The sequence below is a fragment of the Episyrphus balteatus genome, chromosome 2 (assembly GCF_945859705.1).
Source record: "Episyrphus balteatus chromosome 2, idEpiBalt1.1, whole genome shotgun sequence".
NCBI classification, from domain to species: domain Eukaryota; kingdom Metazoa; phylum Arthropoda; class Insecta; order Diptera; family Syrphidae; genus Episyrphus; species Episyrphus balteatus.
In genome coordinates, this window is record NC_079135.1 from 114,168,630 (window position 1) to 114,192,639 (window position 24,010).

Here is a 24,010-nt window from a genome sequence, read left to right on the forward strand (position 1 = left end):
AAAAAAACAGAACGACCATTTAAGTAAAGTCATTTAGGGTTTTCGTTAATTTAAATTCGAGTATTCGTTCAGTTTCACTATGACAACGATGCGATGGTGACACAAAGATATTTCACCCAGTCGCCAGTTGTTTTACTTGACACTGAACTGCAAGAGAGAGAGTCCTTTAACTTCATGCTCTTGTGCTAATTTTTGATAAAACAAGAAAATAACAAAAAATTACATTATTATTTAAATGAAACAAACATGGCGGCCGCCACCACCGATGACAGTCGCGTTTTCGTTGATTTTTGAATAATAATAAATTATATTGTAGTATAGTAATATCTTTGGATAATAATAATGGCTTCCTTGTCAATCTATTATGAATTTATTTTATGTAAGCAAATCAAACAGATCTTGTATCGATAGAGGTACATAGGTGCGGTAATGTATTATTAGAACAAAAAAAGATGGCGCTATTAGTTATGACATGAGAATAATAGATAAAGTTGTATTTTAGAACAAACAAAAAAATAATGTCATTTCTTGGCAAGGCAAGGTAGGAAGTTTTATATATGCATGGATATGTTATGTACTCAATGTGTATGTGTGAAATTTCATTTCGTTTTTTTTTGTTCTAGCTAACTGTATTTTAGTTGTGACTTGTTGTGAGGGGTGGCAGAATATTATAATCGATTTGAAAGTTCTGTATACACATACTTGTTTTTGTTCATTTACAAATTGAAATAAAGCTCAGAAGCCAACAGATATGACATAATAATAATTGAGCAGAGGTTAATAGGTATATAATATGTTAATTTTTGATTACTGTGTAGAGCAAAGAGACGATATGTGTGACGTCTGTAAGATTGTTTTTAAAAATTTATAGACAGTAGCTACATTTTGATTAATGTTGAAGGTTAAATTTTATTGCTATGATAATATAGGTTTTATAAGAGAAATACATTTTGATTACTTAAAGGAAGTCTAACTATTTTACAGATTTAAGCAGTCAATTAATTACTGGTACTAAATTACTAAGTACAAGTAATATGTTTTTATGCATTTTCAACGAAATTGTGAATAAAATGACACTTTTGTTCCTTTAAATTAAATTAAACAACAGAACTTAAAGCGATTTGCCCTAAAAGTAATCAAACAATCTTTAAAACTCCATCGATATTATGTAGTAATTTTCAAATCTGTCAAAGTCAAAAGTGAAAACATTTACTTTGATGAAACTGACAGATTTAAAGTAGCATTGTTAATGAAAAAACAGGTTTAAAATTAATTTGCTTATGAATTTTCTATTGAATAACTAAAAATTGAAAGAAAACAGTTTAACTGATTTAATTAATTGGAAAAATGAATCAATACAGTTCCGTATTTTTTTTCCAAATAGATGTCAGCTTCATCAAAGCAGGATTTTGACGTGTTCATCAATTTAATTGACAGTCACCAATCAGTTAAGGTCGGTAGGGCAATGTACATTTTCAAAATTCAAATTATTGAACAGTAAAATCAATATATTTTTTTTTTCTTTTGTATGAATGTACAAACATAGGTACGTGTCATTACAAACGTCCCACCAAAAAATACTAAAACATCGATTTCAATTGAAGATAAAAATACAATATTTTAATTGATATAATAAAATAATCAGTGAAAAAAAAAATGATAAACTTTCTTTTCCCTACATTATTCTATTGATTAGCACTATGAAAGTCCAATGAAAAAAAAAACACCCTTCTCTTTAAATATATAAAACCATAATGAAATGTGTTTTTATTTCCTTCATTTCTCTGCAATTCCATACCTCATCATCACTCAATTTAATGCGATGTACCCACTTCATTAAATATAAAAAAAAATTAATATATTCTTACTGTTGTATATTATGTGCTTTTTTGTGGTAATTTTGTGTGTCTATTAATAAGAAGACAAGAAACAACGAGAAGAATATATGAAGAAAAAAAAGGAAATGCACCCAAGTTCCTATAAAAGAAAATAATTTCTAAAAAAGAGAACTTCTATGACACTAAATACATATACAGAGGTTATGTTCTATTGTTAAATGTATATAAATGAAGATAGATGTGCACTTTGAACCAGGATCGTAGTGTCTAAAAAATGACCCATATAGGCCACTTGTTATAGTTGTCAAAGTAGACAAACAGATCTAATGCAAATGGCTGATTTTAGTAGTGTTGCAAGCCATACAAAGAAAAAAGAGTGATGGAGTTGTGTTTACACTTTTTGATAAAACGACTGTCAAAATTGACAGATTAGGCATGTTACATATTAGGCGTGTTCAGGTTAAGGAAAGTTAACCACAACAGTGTTTCTCAAGCTACACAATTTGTTTTATTTATCACATCGTAGGCTAAGGCTCAATTTCAGAGTTAGTGAGTGACAATTAAGTGGTCACTACTCTCTTTTCAAAAAATGTGCACTGCTTGGGCATTCTTTCAGGTTTAATTTGTCCAATATCGGAAGTGAGATTTTCTAGGATAAGTTTAGAAACGGCAAGACAGTGCAAATTCCATGCCTTAACGTTCTTCAAACTCAACTGCTCAGGGCCTCTTATGAGGCCCAAAAAGACACTAGCTACGGCTCTGTTAACAATTAAGTATATTTTTGTCTTCTCATACATAAATATTATATGATAAATATGTGTGTAGGAACTTTATTTTTTCATTTTTCTTTGTACACACTCATCCCATTTACACTACAATTTTGCCATCATTGAAAAGAGATATATACAACAAAAACAACAACAACAACAAAAAAGCTATCAGTGCAATAAAGCGAGCAGATAAATGCAAGAGAAAACATTGAAGAATAGTGATGGTCTGGCCAGCATCATCAGACAAACCATTAAATGAAGAGTGAATACAAAAAAACAAAATAAAAAAAAAGAAATAGAAAAAAAGAGGTGAGAAAGCATCACTGAACCACACCCGACACAATTGCATTTTTTTTTTTTTATTATTTTTTTTATTTTCTAAGACGATGGAAGATGGAAAAAAGAAAAGAAAAGGGGAACGGACATAATGTTTAACGGGGGTGAATTGCATAGATTTAAAGCAGATTTAGTTGGTAAATCTGTTGGTATTTCTGTTTTGAGTTCGTTTATATTTTGTCAGCCATCTTCTTTTTTTGCTTTCTCAGTTATTAAGTTACTTTATCTGGCTGTTTTGTGGTACATTTTATTAAATTGTACTTACTTAATTATGTATAAAGAGTAGTCTCATTGATACGCATGAAAAGTGGAGAAATTATGGTGACCACTACACAAATGAAAGTTCACATAAAAGCGGGAATGAAGAAAAGTTGATGATGAAGAAATTATTAAAGGTGCGTTTGCATTAGATCTTGCAATGATGTATTTAAAATTACTTCTGGGTACTTTCAACTGTTTCTAATAAGGCAATTTAGTGTTGAAGAGACCAGAAGCACTTTAAATTCCATTGCAAAACCAAAAGAAACTCGTCTAAACAATCTTTTTGTCAGATTGTTGAAGAGTTTAACCTACAAAATGTATCCGATTTTAATAAGACTTAATGAAGACATATATTTTGTTTGGGACATAAACATAAATTAAAGAATGATGCTGGAGTTTGTCTTCTAAAATAAAAATACCTTAAGGAAAAGTCTTTTTTCTTTGACAAAAACACCAGCATTCAAACTCTTCATTACAAAATCAATTTATTCGGCACGAAGGACCATTTTTTTAACGCTCATTACACTAATTAACCGACTTTTGACAGTTCACATAATCATTAATCAAGAAGACAAAAATTAAAAACTGAAAAGAGCATTCCGGAAAAACCATTAATTCTCCTATCAACTATTTTTGCACAAGCTTTTTTGTTAACATTGTCAATTTTCGCCAAATTCTCTTGTACAAAACAAAGAAAAAAAAAAAGTAAAGCTTTTCGCACACACACCAACACCAACACACAAACACAAACATTAACAAAATATTGTCACTGCACCAGCAGCAGCGACGTATTCCTTGAAAATTCGATTTTTTGTTTGTCTTCCTTCTTTCACATCTCTCCGAAACGCAGTTGCGAAAATTCTTTCTCGTTCTTAACTTTCAAATAGAAAACGCATTAAATTTATGTATGAAGGTCCTTTTTCTATGTAAAAAATACGTATATGTGTGTATTACATGCACACAACAACGAACATAGCATATGCCTATATTTATTATGTACTTTTTGAAGTGAGAGAGTGCAAAACCTTTAACCAAAAACTGATATTTTCCAAACTACCTTCAACATCCGACTTTATATTTCTATATTCAGGGCTCCCCTATACCCCCCTCATATACAATTTTCTTTTTTGCACCCCCACCCACTGATGGTGGTAGGAATTCAACAATACGAACGAATAAACGACACCACTACAGCTCATCATCTGGCCTTACTTACACAACATTCCATCCCTTTTTACTTTTATAGAGAGTATAGAAAGGGTACTCTATAGTTGGAAAAATCTTTAACGCCTAAATATGTAAGCTTTACACATAAACATTCAAACCAATCCTTCTTCTTTTGCGCTGCTTCTCTTTTAACCCCGCTGCCCTACACACATTTAACTGAAGCTGCTGCTGCTGCTGCTGGCCACCCACCATTACCATCACCACCGTCAACAAAACATCAGCAGAAACAGCAGCAGCCTTCAAAATCCGCACCAAACCTCAAGCTAAGCCCCGTTCTGTACACACAAATGTAACCCGAAAACTATGACGATGATGGCGGTGCAACGGATGTGAAATGGCTATGGGAAAACGTTTTCCCTTTAATTTCCTGAGCTGAGTTTTTTTGTTGCTATTGTTGTTGTATTTTTTTTTTAGCTAAACTAGGCGAGAGTCTCTTCATCTCGAAATCGGGAGGAGAAAATTTCAGGTTTGTTTACCATCACTTTTAAAGCATCCTCTGCGCGCCCCATACACAACACATCACAACACAGCAACATCATCCGTTTCGTCCTACAGAAATTCAAAAAAAAAAAGAAAGAAATATCCTTCCTCGATGACTCTCTTGAGCTTTATAAAGCTCACAGTGTGTGGGGGATAACTGGAGTGAATTGAACAAAAAAAAAAAAAAAAACCGAACCTAACCTGAACCAACCATGAATAAAATTCATCTTATGTATCCCCATCATCCGCCCACCACAAACAAAAAAACATTTCAAAAAAGTCGTACATTCCTGCTCATATCAAAGAAAAAAAAAAACAAAAAAACATCATTGTGAATTAATCATAATTTATTTTCGAATCTGTCATTTTATATCTGTTGCATTTATTTTCGATGAATCTTTGTGAGAAATCTCTCTTACATTCTTATTTTTAGCCTAAGGAATTCAATGGATTCAAATGAATAAAATAAACAATTGAAACGCAATAAATTTTAACAAATGAATCACAATAACCAAATTATTTTGACTTGAGAGAAGAACACATTACAACTTTTTTCCTCTTTTTGTTAAAATTTTCATTGTGAAATAGAAACACCACTGTGAATAAATTCCCTTCTTCATTGTGAACGAAACAGCCGTGGGGATTAAGTTGTCCTTAGTAAAAACTAGCCCAATGTTTTGAAATCGAGCATTTTGTTTTCAGTCCAATTTTTAATTCACAGTGGTAAATTTAAAGACATTTTTATGACTATAATTGAATCCTCTAATGAAGTACACAAACAGATCTTATGCAAATGACAATGTTGCCAGATATGACCTTATAAAGAAATTCAAACATTTTTTTTATGGAACCATACATGTCCTTTAAAAGAAAAAACAAAACAAAAACTGAGATGGTGCATGAAAAAGCAAAAGCAAAAAACAAAGTTACACATCAATATTCTATGAAATAAGCTGCAGTATTTTACCAAGGCAGTATAGACTATGACGACGACGACGGCACGATTGCGGAGAAATATAGGCAGAACAAAAGACTTATATCTGCAGAGCAGGCGGAATAAGAAGTCCTTTTTACACACAGGACACCACCACTATGAACAATGGCCCCCTCACATAAAGTGGGTTGATGCTGTTTGCTGCCTCTGCTGCTATTCCAAGGGGATGCTTATAGTAGATATATTCATGCAATGTGCACCGCGAATGCATCCCTGGGGGTTATATAAAACAAAACAAAAAAAAACATCCTATGTACTCGACAGTTATATTCATGTAGGTGCTCGAGAACATTTTGCAATTTGAATACAAAAAAAAATATAATACAAAAATAAATACAATCAATATGGTTTGGAATAAAAGAATCTTTTTTTATTTTAAATAAAGTGCGTTTGTTTTATATTAAGTGCATTTAAAAAATAATATGCTATTGTGAATGAAAAAATCGGGCATATTAAAGTTTTCAACTGTTATAACAACAATTAAAACAATTCACATTTTTAAATACATACCTACAAATCGGTTAATTTTTTTCAATAAGAGTAACTCAAAAAGAACTAACGAAAAGTCATATGCCAGAAAATAAATCATTTTCCCCAAGAAGCTAAAACTTATAAACATTTTTCACTCACTTTCCTGAATTTTCCCCAAATCTTTCTGTCCATATTTATTATTTTTGAGGATCTTTCAGAAAATTTCACTAATATGAACAATGTTCATTGAACATGCCATATGGACGTTGTCCGCAACACTACTCTACCTGCAATGGTTTATGTCATAGTTCTGTTTGAGAACCAATAGGGACTGCGTTTATGAATTCATGCCCCAGCTCCACCAAACCTTAATTTGAATCTAGGAAAAAAGATTTAAAAAGGTGTTTTCTCCAGCATAAGATGATTTAAAAGAAGATTTATAATTTGACAGTTACACAAAAATCCGAATGAAATTTCAATATTTCTGAATGAAAAAAAAAAAATCACTTATTTTAAATTTTCAGCTATGTACACTGATTCTTTCACTGCCTTAAACCTTTAGATATGTAATTTATTCAACGCAAAAAGTTTTTAATACATATATTTCGCGAAATCGAGAGAAAATTACAAAATAATTAAAATTTTCCATTTTTTTTTTTAATAAGTTGTCAAAAAAGAAAATGAGTGCGTTCAGCAAACCAAAATTGGTAGATATGTTTGATTATGTTTGATTTCCTCATTTTCGATTTCCAAGTAGATTAAAAAAAATTTTTTTTTTTTCATTTGAATTCTGTGAATGCGAAATAAGTAAAATAATCACAATGGTTTCCCACTAAGTATAATATTTTGTGAATAAAAACATAAACCGTTCGGGATTGTCAATTTAACTTAAGAAAAACATAAAATAAAATTTTAATTAGAAAAATAAAGTGTTCCCTTTCCACTTCTTCTCTTTTTCTCTGGAAATGTTTGATCTGTTTGTTTACAAATTCAATGTCGTTTCGTTTTGTTCGTCTACACCGTTTTCGAAAACAATTTTTAAAAATAATAAAGTTCTAATGTCGTGTCAAAGTTGTTGACAAAATAATGTATTTACAAGTGGCCTAAAAAATGCAATTTTCGATCTTCTGTCATTTAGCCAACATTCTCTAAAAAAGAATTTGCAAGTTCATTAATTCACGTTGATTGTGAGATAGTTACTGTATTTATAAATCCAGTAGGTATCAATTCGAGCATTGTTGCTTTGAATCAAGAATTTCGCAACAGCTCGTGCGTCAGATCTATTTAGGTACACGATGTTGACAATCATTTGACAATTGACAATAAAAAGAGCAAAAACCGTTATAAACTGTGACAATTTGTCCAAATAAACACTTGAGCATAACTGAGAATAACAAACCCCTCAGGTTTCCTTTGTAGGTACAAGGTACTTCAAATTCATTTGGAACTCTTGATAGCCAAGAATTTCAAGAAATCAATGAAAAAATGAATTATAAACAAACAACACCCTGACAGTTAAAATAACTGCAACAAACCAAATCCAAAAAAAATAATATAATAAGCAATATATCCATTTATTAGATATTTTACATGTGTATTAAAAACTTCTGTGTAGGTCGTCGTCAAGCGCTTTGTGACGTTTGCTTAGAGTTAGAGATAGATATGGGAAAGCTGTATGGTAAAAAGGAATGAAATTCATGTAAAAATATGCCACGACACTCGTCGGAGAAGTATACCAAAATGAAGAAATATGTTTTATTTTGTTATGTTGTTGTTGTTGTTGTTGCTGTTTTGTTGTTATAGAATATATCTTTGGTTTGAGTTTTTTTTTTCTTCTTTACTTATAAACTTATGTACACAAATTCACCTCTCAGATACGTCTATAGATAGATATACCATCATCAGGCAGTCAGGGTGCTGGTTATTGTTGTTGTGCAGACATATCTATAGATATTATACTCTGTTAGCTAGCTAGCTAGGTAGATGTACTCAGGTATAGTATAGACTTATAGGTAGATATATTACGTGTGCGATGCGGTGCGGCAACAGCAGCAGCGAGGAATGAATTTCGAATTTCATGTACAATTTCGCAGATTTTAAGCGAATTTCTCGGTTCGATTTGAACGGAATTTGTGTCTTTGCAAAAGACAGAAAAAATGAGTTGGCATGAAAAGACCCAGCGAGGGAAGGAGAGAGAGAGAGAGAGAGAGAAAGAGAGATTGGGTCGGTCGATGGGGTGTGAGGTAGGAAGTGGGGTGGCCGTGATAGTATAGATTGGGTGGACGGTCGGAGGGGCATCGCAATAGGGAATAGAAGGAGAGTCGCACACAATGGCGACGACAGCTCGATGGTTAGATATACACAAAACTCACAAAATGAAAAAGAAGTAGGTAGGTTAGGTATAGAAGAAGAAGAGCAATAAGTAAAAAAAAAAAATTTATGCAGCTAAAAGAAGAAAAGACAAATGAATAAAAAAAAAAACTCAATTTTAACATTCATACATTATATAAAAGCACATACAAATATACAACACCGTTTTATACGTTATTTTTTGCAAGTACGTACTAGGTACATATAGATGGATATTTTCATTTATGTCATCATCAAATCTATGGAAGATAACAAAAAAAAAAAATCAAAATGGCTGCGGTTTTTTTTTTTTTTTGTTCAGTTGTTTTTTGCTGATACAAGCTTACAACCACTTTAATGGATGCAAAAGCAAAATCTGAATTAATAAATGTGTATATCTTCTTTTAATTTTTTTTTCTCATTTTTGTATCTTTATACATGTTGGTATGTTTGTTTGTATGTAAAAGCATTCATGTATCAATTTAATTTTTTTTTTTTTAATAATAATTTTCTTTTTGTTCTTATGCATTTTTCAAGAAGATTTTTAGTCTTTGTTTGCTTTTATATTCATTCACATTTATCCCCCTTTTTTATCCGCGTACGTAGATACTCCTTGGTGTTTATCACTGTCCATCTATAGTTGATGATTTTATAGAAAAGAAGTAACAAAAAACTGGATGAAGATTTTTTTTATCATTTCTTTTCAGTTAGTGCGACGATGCAACTAAATATGTCGCACTCTATTTTCAATCGAAAACTTACATACCCATCAGGTTTGTATACTATGTATATGTATGTATGTAGGATTGTAGGTAGGTATATAAAAATAAACATGGCCGACTGCAGTCATTGATATAGTATGTATCTATATGTAATGTGCTATCTTTTATTTATTTTTTTTTTTCTGTCCACTATATTGCTCCACAATCCTCTCGGGTATCTACTATTAAAAAAACGGGTTGAGGGAAAAAAAATATGTGACATAAGAGAAAAAGCAAATAAAAGACAAAACAAAATATAAATCAGGAAATATACTATTGACTTATCACTTTTTAACTGAATACATCGATTGTGAATAATGCCTTGGTCCCCCCTTTCGGTATCCATACAATCTCCAATATAAGTTCTTATGTACGTTGTTTTGTGACTTTGATCACTTATACGCTTTACATATTTTAGTCTCCAAATACTAAAATTTTGGACTTCCTTCAAATTCTTACGAGTAAAATAGCAAAAAGTTTTTCAATACCAAGATGCTTTTATTGATATTTGAGTAGAAAAAACTACTATAAACTATTTTTGTTCCTAGCCCCGACTTTAAACAATTCGATTTTTGACGCACAATAATCCACAGAGAAAAAGTCGACTAGGAGTTAACTATGGGGATTGCCAATTCAGTAACTAACGGCGTACATTCACACGAGCCGATTTACGTCAAAAAGCTTCTCCACACCACCGCAAAGATTAACTCGTGGTAAGTCGGCATAAGGCAACAAGAGTCGTGTTTAAGCGTCTTTTGATTAAATTAACAGAACCATACAAAAGAAGAACATACATTTTGTGTTTATCTAGCTTTTGATTCCATAAGTCCACTGTTTCGTTTGTTGTATGAGAGAACTGCTGATCGTTAAAAAATAATAGTCCCCTATTACATGCCCTACGAATCGATCATTCACAAATCTGACCAAAATTTGCATTTTTTATGTTGTAATGTAATAATTGTTGGTATGATTTTAACTTCATTCACCAAAATTGGACGAAATCCATAATAATTCATAATTGCATTAATAAATAAATGAGAATATCGCGAATGATCGAATCCGCAAAGACGGATATTTTTTTTTTCATGCACATTTCTGCATACCTTTGCTCTCCCAGGTAATCGATTTAGTTGTGTTTCATGTAAAACCAAATTTCAAAAATTTGGAACCGTTATTGGAGAGTGGACAAAAATTACGGTCTGCTGAATAAAAATGACATTTAGAGTTTGCTACATCAAAATTTCAGAATTGGTTTGACACAAATTCACAGATGCTTTGCTTACTAAATTAAAATATTTTTTCTAAATAGTTGGAATTTGGAATCAATTCTCCAAAATCACTTTCCATTCTCCTTGTATTTCACTGTATTTCAGAACGATAAAAAACATACTTTGTTAAGTATTCATCTTTCATTTGCATGAACACTAAACAAGTCCGATCCGAAACTAGCTTAAGGTTTGATTGAATACTTGAAAATTTGATTAAGTGTTCTCATGTTGAAACTGCACGTTTTTTTTTAGAAAATTCTAATAAATCGTTCGTCTTCATACATTTCTCCAGTTGAAGACCAATTTTTTAAAAATCGTTCTTTTAGATCCCTCCTAAATTTGTGCAGTCGCAAGGCTTGACGCTGGAATCTATTTTAAATATCACCCGTCGCTTCTTTCGCGATTTCAAATTCGGTTAACTCTTTCTTCTGGAACTGTTCCGGTCAAGCATATTCATTATTTACCCTACTTAAGGCATGTTCAGGAAGCCAGACAGAAGCATATTTCACCAATTTACCTTTCAAAGTGGCACCTTTTCTTTTAAACAGAAAACTTTAATATAAGTTGCTAAGAACAAATAACGAAAACCAATTCGAAATGTCGAATTTTTGAAACACATTCGCTATATTGCTAGGTCAAATTTTTCGGCAACATGTCTAGTCGTAGGTATCTTATAAATAGAATTCAAATTAAAAAAGTAAAATTTCTAAATTCGCACAAATACCACAAAAACAACTGTGTTCTTCAAAACAAATTATTGATTGTTGATTCATTTAACAATTTCATAGGTTATTTCACCTAATAACAATTAAAATTCAATATTTTCACTCAAGCATTAATTTTTTCGCCAAAAAAAACAGCTGTCAATCTAATTTGCACGAAAAATCCAACATGGTTGACAAATCCTTCTTCGTTTGCTTGTTATGCTTGAACGCTCTAAACCTTTATTCGAACTTCTGTTATACTCAGACAAAAATATATATCTATTAAGGGTAGGTGTAAGTAGTATCGACATAAATATATTTGTATATTCTTAACACGAAAAACAAACACAACAAAAAAAAAAAAACTGTCCAACTTAATGTTCCATTATACCAACTTTCGAGAAAAAAAAAATGTTATAACAAAAAGTTTCTACTTACATAATATCGAATCATTTTCTGGAATTTTTTTTTGTTTTTTTTTTTTTTTTCTTATTTTTCTTATTTACACAATTACGCAAATCAAATTGAAAGTTCAAATCTTACCTGAAAAGAAAAAGAAAAAAAAATGTAGCATAAGTATAAAAGCACACAAAACTAATTAGTTTTTTTCTTCTTTAAGTTAATAAAAGCATTATAATATGTATATAAATATGTGTAAGAAGAATAAAATATAAGTATATAAGAACAAAAACGAAAAAAAAAATATAAAGCTTTCGAGTTAATTGCATCGCAATTTCCAACCCTCTGCTGCTCTACTAGAAAACCTCTACAATAACCAACCCGTGTTCACAAATGAAACTCACATCACATCTCAACCCATATATAAAACTTTCCGCAAAAACTTGCCAAAGAAAAAAAAAATACAAAAAAAAAAGATGAGAAGGCGCACAGTAAAGTACAAAAATAATATAAAAATAAAACAGAAGAAAAAACCAAAAACAAAATATATAACTCTTTCACAGAAGAAAAAAAAAAGTATAGAAAAAGCAACCCTTGAAGGAGAAAAATCTTACACGCTTCTCTTTAAAAAAAAAATGAAAGAACGATATAACACAATTTTCCAGGAACCTTTAAGTTTTTTTTTTTTTCAACATCACTACTACTACCGCATCAACAAAACGAGACCAGAGCTAACTGTAGCTATATTCATCCCAAACCCCCAACCCACGACGACGACAAGCGCCACCAACCATCCCTCAACCCACAACCCCCAACAACCCCCTTCTCAACCACCACCCCACGACACTGATGTTATGAAGAGAAGAAAAAAAAAAAAGGCAACTGTTATGCATGAAATGTATCTATCTATAGGAGGGTTCTTAGGGCCATCAGGCTTGAGCTGAGCCTCATCGTCATCCCCCACCCCCTGCAACAGTATCCCCAATCACTGACAAAAATATGAGCGAAAAAAAAATAACATAAAAATAAGAAAACAAAACAAAGTTAAAAGAAACAAGAAAAAGGTGTGTGAAGAGGACATGACAAAGAATGGGGCAAATGAACACAATAAAAGGTTTCCATCCTCCTCCTCCTCCTCCTTATACTCATTATTATCAGGGGGTGCCTCCGGTGGTATAATCGGGCGCGGTTGGATAGTAAAGGTGACGGTAACGGTAACGGTGACGACTGACGAGGACGATTGTGATGACGTGGTATAGAACTCAACTTTTTACCACATACCGGTTGAATGTGTGTTTGTATGTATTCATATAGACAACCATACAAAGAAAAAGGATACAAAATTTTATAACCAAAAGTGTCTACTACTTATGCAAATATATTTATCAAAAAAAAAATTAAAAAAAAAAAATGAAGAAGAAATTGCTCACATATCCTTTGCGTGTAGTTAAATCACTTTTTCACACATATGCACACCACCACTGACAGTTCAACTTACTTTTTCACATATGTACACATTCAACGAGCATAAAGCTGGCATAAAATGAATTAATAAAAACAAAATCAACTTCGTTTACTGCTCGTCTTAACTTTACTTCATTTTTACACACAGGAATATAATTTGCATGGATAATAGCGTGAACCTTAACAAAGGACATGACATAAAAGGAGAAGACAATGACTTGTTTTTTTTTTTTTATTTTTATTTTCTACAGAAGGAAGGAACAAGGACGAACAGAAGTAAAGAAAAATAAAAAAAAAAAAAAAAAAAAATAAGGATATATGATTGGTTTGGCACATGACATCGAATATGTGGTTGATGATGGTGGAATTAAATAAAAAAGTGTTGGCAAAATGCATTTATATTTGTATAAAAACACACACGATCGATAAAATCAAACGGGAAGGAATGATAAAAATAATTAAGCTCTTTTTCTCTCTCTCTCCAGGGGTTATTTTGTTTAACCTTAATTTGACATCCTTGGTGGATTTAATTTTTTTGATTTCATGTAGGAGTTTTTCTGGTTTGATGGTGCGACAGCAAAAAAAAATAAAAAAAAAAAAAAAAAACAAACAAGATGGATTCTTATCTACATTGAGCCTATATTGAGAAAGAAATTCACCACGATTTTTTGAAGTGTATTTAATACTTGTTCTGAGCATGAGTGAAATGAAAACAAATTAGTTCTTTTTAAATCCCTTATAAATACATAAATGTAAAAAGTTTGCAACTTTGCTAATTAGTTTTGTTTTCATTTTAAGAAGGTTATGGATATTTCCTGGAAATTTGTCTGGTAGTCGAAAAATCGTTTTATATTTCAGCATTTACAAAGTTGAGCATTTCCTGGTATGGGCATTTACGGATAGTTTTCAAACCTTTCAGGAAGTGTAAAAATGTTTTGGTAGAATTTTACAAAACAGATTTTCAGAAAATTATTCTTTGAAAATTTTAATTTTTAACAACAAAATTTTTACAAGCAAAAAAAAAAATTGGTATTTCTAACATTTGACCGAAAATTTCTAGATAATATCACCTAAAGCAATTATAACCTAAAAAGTTTTTGAACGTGCTTATAGGAGCATTACATAATCGCGTACACAAAAGTGAATTTATGTTACTCTAAGCGTCTTATTTAGTAACTAAATTCATTGATCTCTTTCCTCAATATAACTAAAAAAAAAAAAAAATAAAAGAAATGCCGTGCGAAAGTGAACTTTCTCGCAAAACAATTTGCTTCAAATTCCATTTTTTCTGAAATTGTCAAGAATCCACCGATTCTTGAGCGTACAAATGATTGCATGGCACTCTACAAAAGTCCTGAAAGATCTTGAAATTTATAAGAGCTATAGTTTGGCATTCTCTTATCGAAAATACGTGCTTTTGATTTTAATGAATTTCTTCTTCGCTGGATTCGAAACTACTTTTCGAAACGATCAATACAAGTTCAAGTTTGATACCCACAAAATAAATGCTAGTGTACCTCAGGGCTCCGTTTTGTCTACCACCTTTTTTTTTTAATTTGTATTAATTAATGATTTACTGTCTGAAACTTCTAATCGCTTTAACTGCTTCGCTAACGACAGCAATCTCAACTTTTTATATTCGTTTGTAAATTCATATCTCTGCGGCACTGCGTATGTAGCAAACTGACTTCTGATGCATTGTCAAGTGGGAAATACAAAATCGTGTAGAATAATGAAATTCAAAAACTCAATGCTGCCTTTTGCCTTTAGTTATTTTATTTATTGTTTTGAAGTTCTACCATGGAAATACATCATTATTTAATTGTTTGAAAAAGCACTCAAGAAAGGCCAATTGATTTCTTTTTTTTTTCCAGCGATAAACATTTTTTGTATCACTTTTCAAAGTTTAAACGTAAGCGGTCACTGTGGCGTATGAGTAACTTTTTAATTTACCAATTATTTTGTTTACTAACCAAATACTGAATCAATTTTCAATTTTGTTTTATTGAACATACTTTTTACAATTGACTAAAGCTTAACTTATTTCTAATAACATTTAGGCCCAATTTATTCACTCTCCATTATATTTAAAGTCTCCATTAAAAATTAAAAAAATCGCATACAAATTTTAAATTTAATGGAGAGTGAATAAATTGAGCCTTAGAGCTGTTTGCTGAAAGCAACTCCAAGAACAAGATAAAAACTTAATTTTAGGTCCTTATCATTACAAGTTTAAATTTTTGTGTGTAATAGACTGTTTAACATAGAGTATGATTACGTTATTTTTATTATATTTAAAAATTATATGTTTTTTAAGCATTTATTTTAAATATTATCTTGTGTACAAAAATGCAAAGGAATTTTTAATCATACATCTCAGATTCTACCCGCCCAAACCTTAAATTTTTTGTAGAATCTAATTTATCGATAACTTAGAGTTTTCAAAAATTATATGAAAACCGATAATTTCGGCACTTTACCTCGAATAACGACTCCTGATTTACCAGTTAAATTCGCAAATGAATGGGAATTTCATACAAACTTAAAAACAGCAAGCAAATTGCCTTCAATTCCATGAAAATAATGTTCAATCTCATTACAATTTTTGCAAGTTTTGGGTAATAAATGAGTTTAAACCTGAAATAGCTGAAACTGAAAAAAAAAAAATTCGGATAATTTTTAAATTGACAATCACCTTTATTTTGAGTTTTACGCAAAAAAGATTCCATGGGAAAAATTGCATTCCGCTTTAACTCTTTTGATAATTCCGCGAAAAAAAAAACTTGTTTAAGTTCAAAAAATTCTCGTCATTTAAGGTAAAATGCTAAGCAATTAACAGATTTTTTCACCGTGAGCCTCCTGTAGGTATTGATCGATTTTGAGAAGACTTTTGGCAACATTACGAGGAGTTTATTTGGGTTGCTTAGCAAAGGAGCGATATCTTTGATGGCGGAACATTGATGGAAGAATTTGAAGTTTTAAGTGGAGTAAGACAGGGCTGCATACTGACACCACTTGTATTTGCGAAGAGATGAAACTCAGCAAAACATCAACTTCTGCATGAGAAAGGCAAATGCTTTATACTTTTTGTTATTCAATATTTGGAAAAATATCTCTTTCAGCTAAAAGACCAGCAATTGAACAACATTAGATTTTGTTAGACTATGAAAATGGCAATTAATTTGAAATGAATTTTAAGAGAGGATTGCAAACGTCTGAAGCACTTAAAGGAATTTAATTTAGACAAAACTATATACACGGAAGTACGTACCGTGTACTGTGTAGTACGTAAATAACTTCAATTTTACAGGTAAGAAATGAAAAAGCACCAAAATCTTTAGTTTAATCAAGATTCTTTTTATTTGCACTATTTTTTTTTCTTTGGTTGATGTATTTTCTTACCTATACTTTTATGTTTGTTTTTTTGTTTATTTGGGTACTATAAAAACTTTTTTCATCCATCACAGCCACACCCAAAATTTAATATGTATTTTCTTTTTAAACCGATAAAATAGAACTTTCGCGCGGCTTGTATACCTCTACTTGTGAAAAGCGCACACAATTCAACCACCTACTACTAACCCTCTACCCCCGACTCCAACAAACCCCCTCCCCCATTCGCATTCACGATATAAAGGAACAAAAATAAAATTGTTCATTTTCGTCGTCGTTGTACATAATGTATTAAAAAGAACCAAAGTACTACTTCTCTTACCTACATACATTTATACATATACAGGGTGTCCCACAGTCACCGCCCCAAATGAAAACCATGGGTTCCTGAGGTCATTTTAAGTCGAAAAACTTAAGAGGTAATTTTCTCGTTTTCGTCCCGTTTTCGAGTTACCACGGTTTTTATGATTTTTTCTCTCTTGTCCTTTAACTGGCCTTATCTTTGCCAAACTAAGTTTGATTTGAAAGATTTTTTTTACAACGAATCAAGAATTTATTACAGTTTAAGTTTGTCTCAAAACTTTTTTTTCTGCTATCAACCGTTTCTCCACAATTTTGCACCGAACACAATTTCCTTCGTTTTTTAAGTTGTTTTTTACACTTTCATATCATTGAAGTCAAAAAAACACGTTAATGAGTATTAATTTTTTGTGCTTTTTATTAAAGCCCAATTTATTTTCATAAAAAAAATAAGTTTTATTTCATAAAAAAGGCTACTGAAAGTAATTAAAAAAAATAAACAAACTGAGTGAATGAAAAAAAAAATAGTTTTTAAATACAAAATTAATTTAAATGAATTAAAACTTTTTCTGAGCTTTATCTATTTGTTCTTTTCTTAACCACAATAGCTCAGAAAAAGTTTTTATTTCATTTAAATTAATTTTTCATTTAAAAATTTTTTTTTTTACATTCACTCAGTTTGTTAATTTTTTTTTAATTACTTTCAGTAGCCTTTTCTATGAAATAAAACTTATTTTTTTTATGAAAATAAACTGGGCTTTAATAAAAAGCACAAAAAATTAATACTCATTAACGTGTTTTTTGACTTAAATTATATGAAAGTGTAAAAAACAACTTAAAAAACGAAGAAAATTATGTTTGATGCAAAATTGTGGAGAAACGGTTGATCGCAGAAAAAAAAGTTTTGAGACAAACTTAAACTGCAATAAATTTTTGATTGGTTGCAAAAAAAATCTTTCAAATCAAACGTAGTTTGGCAAAGATAATGCCAGTTAAATGACAAGAGAGAAAAAATCATAAAAACCGTGGTAACTCGAAAACGGGACGAAAACGAGAAAATTACCTCTTAAGTTTTTCGACTTAAAATGACCTCAGGAACCCATGGTTTTCATTCGGGGCGGTGACTGTGGGACACCCTGTATATAATATACATACCTACACTTCATATATATACTTATAGATGAAACGAAACGAATATAACGGGAAAATTTTCAACCTTTTGCAATGTCCTTCGCAACAAATATCCTCTTTAACCGAATGTTTCCGAAAATTTTGCACGACTATAACCAACCAACTCTCTCTCTCTATACAAACGTAGAGATATATCTGGGAAAAATCTAATAAAATCCACCACCATCACTTTTACTCGACAAAATATCCTTCTACCCACTCCCTCACTTTTAGACCCGCTACCAATACAGAGATAGAAGACCACTACCTCTGTTGCTACTGCTGCCGCTATACCGTCGTCGTAGTCGTCGTCCTTGTTAAAGTTGTTGCGGCAGCAGCAGCAGCAGCATTTGGTGTATTGGCATGAGAGTGCCGCGCGGTGTCAAGGATGAAAAGAGGACGAAACAGAACAAATATGCACAAAGGATATAAAACGTATTGGGGATATAACATACAGAAATGTCGAGGAAACCAGCGAGCATTTATATGATGTTGTGTCCGCATGCACAGCCATCATCCAGAGAACATTCGCTCACATCTCATTCTTGCCATCTCGTCCTATCTGACGGATTTGATGAAGCACATACCAACCTAGAGAAACAGCACAAAACCTAAGCTCAATCATCTAAGTGGGCATAAAAATGAGCTGTGCCCCAACTCTATACGACACGAAAACTATACAACTGTTGAAAGCGATGGATGGGGTGCGGTTCTATTCTAGAACAGTCGAACGAAAAGTGGCTCCTCCGCTTTAATACAACATGATGGTATTTAGTTACAACTATAAAAGATACTATACCGACTATGGTAAAAGCAGGCACATCAGCATCCAGTAGGTGGTACAATTAATTGAAACGAAACAATGTACCTAACCATGTTAACCAACTCTGTTTTCCCCACCATCGCATTTCGTCCTTTTGAAGTCTCTTCTTCAACTTCAACTTCGTTTTCCTTCTTCTATACTTCTTCAGTCAGTTACCTAAATCCTTGAAATCTCCCACAACCACTTGGGCGGGTATAATATTTGCGTTGGAGACATGGAATATTAATAAGATTTTCAAAGGAGAGCGCCCGCTTAAGGATTCTGAATGCGAGTGTATGTGTGTGTGTGTGTGTGGCTTCTCTATAATATACATATATATTTTTTTGTCGTTGTTGTTCTGAATCATCATCACCATCAACGAACCATAACAGAGTGAGCGACCCCAAAAACATCCAACACTCTCTCTCACACTCCTACCACCTTTAACTGGGTATAGCTCCCCATAAAGCTATAAGGCTATAACTCGTGCAACTCCCTCCTCTCCTATCGTGTGGGGGCATAAATGGCAAATCAATATCTGAATTTCAATGTTCAAATGAAAGATAAACCAATATAAAGCCATCCGGCCGGGGCTCCAACTTATTTAAATATGGCTGCTTGCTGAAACAACAAACACACTTCTGGTCGACAACGACGACGACTATACTCGCACTCTTTCCCGGGCCGGGCGCCAGGATTTTCCAGTAGCAAGCAGCAGCAAAATCAAGCCAAAGCCCAAAAGCATATGTGTATCAATGCCGCAAACACACATATTCATATATAATAATAAAGTGTATGCGAGAAGCGCAAAAAGGACGAAGACGACATCAGCGCCATCATCGCAGAGTCGTCCCATATGTAGTATAGCAAACGGAACAACATCCTATACAAAAGTTACCCATAACAACCAAACAACACACGAGAAATGGAACCCAAAAGTGTACACAGTACAGCCCTATACTGTGCAAAAGGTCGTCCTGTGTGTCGTGTGTCACAGATAAATATACAAAACAATAGGTATACCCGAAAAGTTTTTGGGGAGGAGCGGAGAATATAGAATCCCATTCCCCCCCCCCCCCCTCACTCACCCACCAAAAACTTGATAAAATAGTATTATCCACAAATACACACGTTTAAGTGGTATTAATCAGGCAGACAATTGAAAGCAAATTTCTAGGATATACACAAGCTAACCAGCCATATGGATATACCTACAATACACGACACAGCTAGAGTATAGAGCATCAGTATTAGTGGAATTGGCGAAACGAACTTTGAGAGACGACCGCTCTCATTTAGGGTAATTAATTTCTATATTCGAATATTGAGTATAAGGATTTAAGCAATGATGGTTGGTCGTGGAGGTGATGGTGGGAGTCAGAGATATCGATTGATTATTATTAGATACGAGATTAAGTATTAGAACAATACCTACCTAAATTTGTAAGATCCTATAAGAGTAATATAACAAACATCCTTATTTGGAAAATAAAGGGAGTATCCTTTATTAGATACTAAATAGTTTAATTGTGCTAATGGGAATACGTAATGGGGGCTAAAATATAGGTTTGCTTATGATTAGTTTGTTTTTAATAATTTGATTTTTCAGGCACATTTCAGTTGAAAATTAAAATTCAATAAAAAAGTTTACAAACTTTTATGGTTCTTACAAATTAGTTACAAAATTAAGTGCCTACCTAGCCGGTAACATTTTCATGATACTTTTGTACTTGGAATGAACCAAACAAGTTCAAGTACAATTTTACTATTTTTTCTGAGAATTAACTGAAAATGGAAATATTTTGTTACAATAAAGCTTTTAAGCGATTTGTTTACCTAACTGCATTACCTATATAAACTCAAAGTTTTTTTTAAATAGTATACACATAAAATATAAAAGTATATTTTGAATACATCTCTCGATAAAAGACCACGGACCTAGTAGCAGTGGAAAAGTTGTTTCAGTTAGATTTATTAAACTTTTCCCTCATTACTAAAACACAAATAAAGTCGGTATTGTTAATGGTTTTCGTCTGTAAACTTTTTATAGCCTATAATCCACGAAAAAGCAAGACCATTCTAACGATACCTTATTTGTGAAATTATGATAAGTGGTTTAGAAGTTATGAGGGAACATACATGCTCACATATGTACATAAAACACGCATAGCATTAAGACGTATTCTTCTATAATACTAATCTGTGATACCTTTGATAATTTTCGATCACTTTTGTACTAACGACCAGAAGAAATATATTCTCCTTCTCCTCCTTTGAAGAAATAGACAATATCAGTTAAATAGATTTTCAACAAAGTAGCTACATGTCAATAAACAATATGATCTGCGACGATTGTATTCCAAACAGATTTAAAGTGACAGTATAAAGTCGAAATGCTTGGATAAAATGTATTACTTTTAGATAAAAATAAGTTCTTCTCAGGTAGAACCCATTTGCAAAACATATCATTCAGCAGAAAACTAAAATTTATAAACATGTTTTGAATAAAAGAATACAAGTAAAACAAGTTTTGTAACTTTTTCATATAATTGATCATAGCTTGATCATATTTTTGGTAACCTTTTTCTGAATTCTAATAGAATTACGAATTTTTTTTTCATTGAAACTTCAGACAGTCTTTTCAAAAAAAGGTATAAAATTTAAGTTAAATAGTGCGGGCCGGTGCATTTAAAGATGCAATATTTCATGCATCTAATTTAAAAATGCGTTCTAATTTTGGTCATTTTGGGCAGTTTATAATGGTTCGGAGTGTTCAGTCCTATTTCAGCACCTTCTAGATGACGTAGAAAGTAGGTACTGGAAATGTTCGAAACGCAAAACGGATAATTCAGGATGTTGAATCATTCTCTTAAAAATCTATTTCTGCCCTAACTTATGGATCTTCTTTAACGGAGATAACAAAACCTTTCAATATTTATCTCTGATGGGTTCTGGTTACTTTTCGATGCTGGATCTCATGAAACTTAAACCAAGACAATCTGACTTTCTTGAAAAAAAAGCTTTTTCTGAAAAAAAAACTTTATAATTTGATATTAAGAATCGTCTTTGCGAGTTCCGGGGATGGTTTTTGGGAAAAAAATTCATATTTCTTATCTACGATTTATTCCCTTTCAAGCCTCATTTTAATCAATGCTGTTTTTTTTGCATGTTTTCAGTCCGTGTAAATGTGGCAACATTTTTCACATAGGTAAGTTTTGTTTGAATCAGTGCCGAAAAACCGATAAGTAAAAAAGAATCGGTTTTATGCATAAGAACACTTTCTGATCGTTTTCTGGTTCGACAAGTGGTTTTTCGAATCATCTGCTAAACTTATCAAAACTTGACATTTAGTCAAATGGATTTCGAATATCTTATGTCTTTCATTGATGACTTACCTGATTAAGAAACTAGTTTAGTGACAAGCCTAAAATTTTGATAATTTCAATGAATTTCTGTAATGCAATACTTTTGATAAGAAAAACAAATTACTGCACTTGGTAACTTAATTACCTTAAGTTACCAAATGCAGTTATTTGTTGAACTAAAAAATCAAATTCAGCGCACTTCTTCATTAGTAGAACGGATTTTAACACTTATTTAGTTTTTAATGTAATCGAAACATGTCTTTTATAATTTCTCGAAAACTTGAGACTTTCTCTAAATTTGGTTTTTAAAACGTGCATAGTTAATTAAACTACCGTTAAAAGGGTTGGATTTGTCGGACTGACCCACACAATCTTTGACAAGTAAAATGATTAACATATGTATGTATAAAATATGTATTAAAATGTCGTCTAGCAAGAAATTTCATTGGACAATTTATTTCGACATGACAAATGACAAATTTCTGTCAAAAACCTTTTCGAAATAGAGTCACTTTATATCAACTTGCATTTTATTAAATTTTTTATTTCTAAATTTTTTAAGTTCTATTTAATTCAATATAATTTTTTATTATTTTTGTTATTTTTTTCTTCGTTATTAAGTTCTATTTAGGTATAAATTTTCTTAAAAAATTTTCCATAACATTTTCTAAATTTTGGATCATCCTAATCAGAAATAAGATCACCGAACCATAAAATTGTATCTATACATTTTAACCATATAAGAGTATTTGATACTTTTGGAAACCATTTTTTCGTTAAATGCAGCTGCAATTTTTGTTAAAGTGTTCAACGTTTTGTTATATCTCATTGCTATCATTTCTTGTACGTTGGTATGCAATTTAACTTGTTATAACTGCGTCGTCGTCATGTCGATAGCAGTATCCTCGTTATACCCCTTTTGTTTCTTTGTTTTTTTTTTTACAGCTGGCGGGTAATCATTACCAAAAAAGGATTTTAATAAAATTCCAAGCACACGCATAAACTTCAACCGAGAATAAAAAAGAAAAAAAAAAAAAAAATACGCGAAGCAACCAACAAAATCAAATAAAAAAAATTGAAAAAAAAAAAATATTGGAACTTGGCAACAGAGCCGAGCGAAAATTTTCTCATCTTGTTTTTTTTTTTTTTTTGCTGCTGTAGCTACAATACTGCTATTGATCTAAGTATGTGTGCGTGTTGTCGTGATGCATACCCTCGTACTTCCATTTTGTATAGTTGAAGTGTAGTGAAGCTCTGGTACCTTCCTTCATCATCATCATCATCAACATCATCATGAGCATGTGGCGCACATAGATACAATTAATTTTTCCACAATCTGTTGTCGTTGTTGTTGCTATTTTAGGTGGTTTACCCTTCCCTCCCTCCCCCCTTTACTCAACCTCATCCTCTAGATACATACAAACATATGCAATATGTATAGAATCTATATATCTATACTATAGATACAAAAATACCAAAATAAACATAACTACAGTATATTGAAATGCCTGAGAGACAAGAATGACAGAGAGAGGGCAGCCCAAGCGCCTAGGATTGAACAAAATACAAAAAACAGCAAAAAAAAACGCATAGCTTCCAAATGCAGCAGCAATACGGTTTTTGTCCCGCATCTTTCCTTCCTCCCGTCGCGTCGTCGC

General features: G+C 31.9%; 1 protein-coding gene across 8 annotated transcripts in view; it reads right to left on the bottom strand.

Annotated features, from left to right (window-relative positions):
- Window positions 1-24,010, bottom strand: part of LOC129911146 (serine/threonine-protein kinase tousled-like 1) — a 194,235-nt gene that overhangs the window by 27,499 nt on the left and 142,726 nt on the right. The window contains exon 1 of one of the 8 annotated variants that reach the window (XM_055988846.1): window positions 11,898-11,977. The exons of the other annotated variants lie outside the window; for them this stretch is intronic. Within the exon in view, the coding sequence (XP_055844821.1) occupies window positions 11,898-11,912 (15 nt within the window). The 5' untranslated portion in view covers window positions 11,913-11,977. Of the gene's footprint in view, window positions 1-11,897; window positions 11,978-24,010 lie in introns of those variants that run through there. 8 annotated transcript variants of the gene reach the window in all.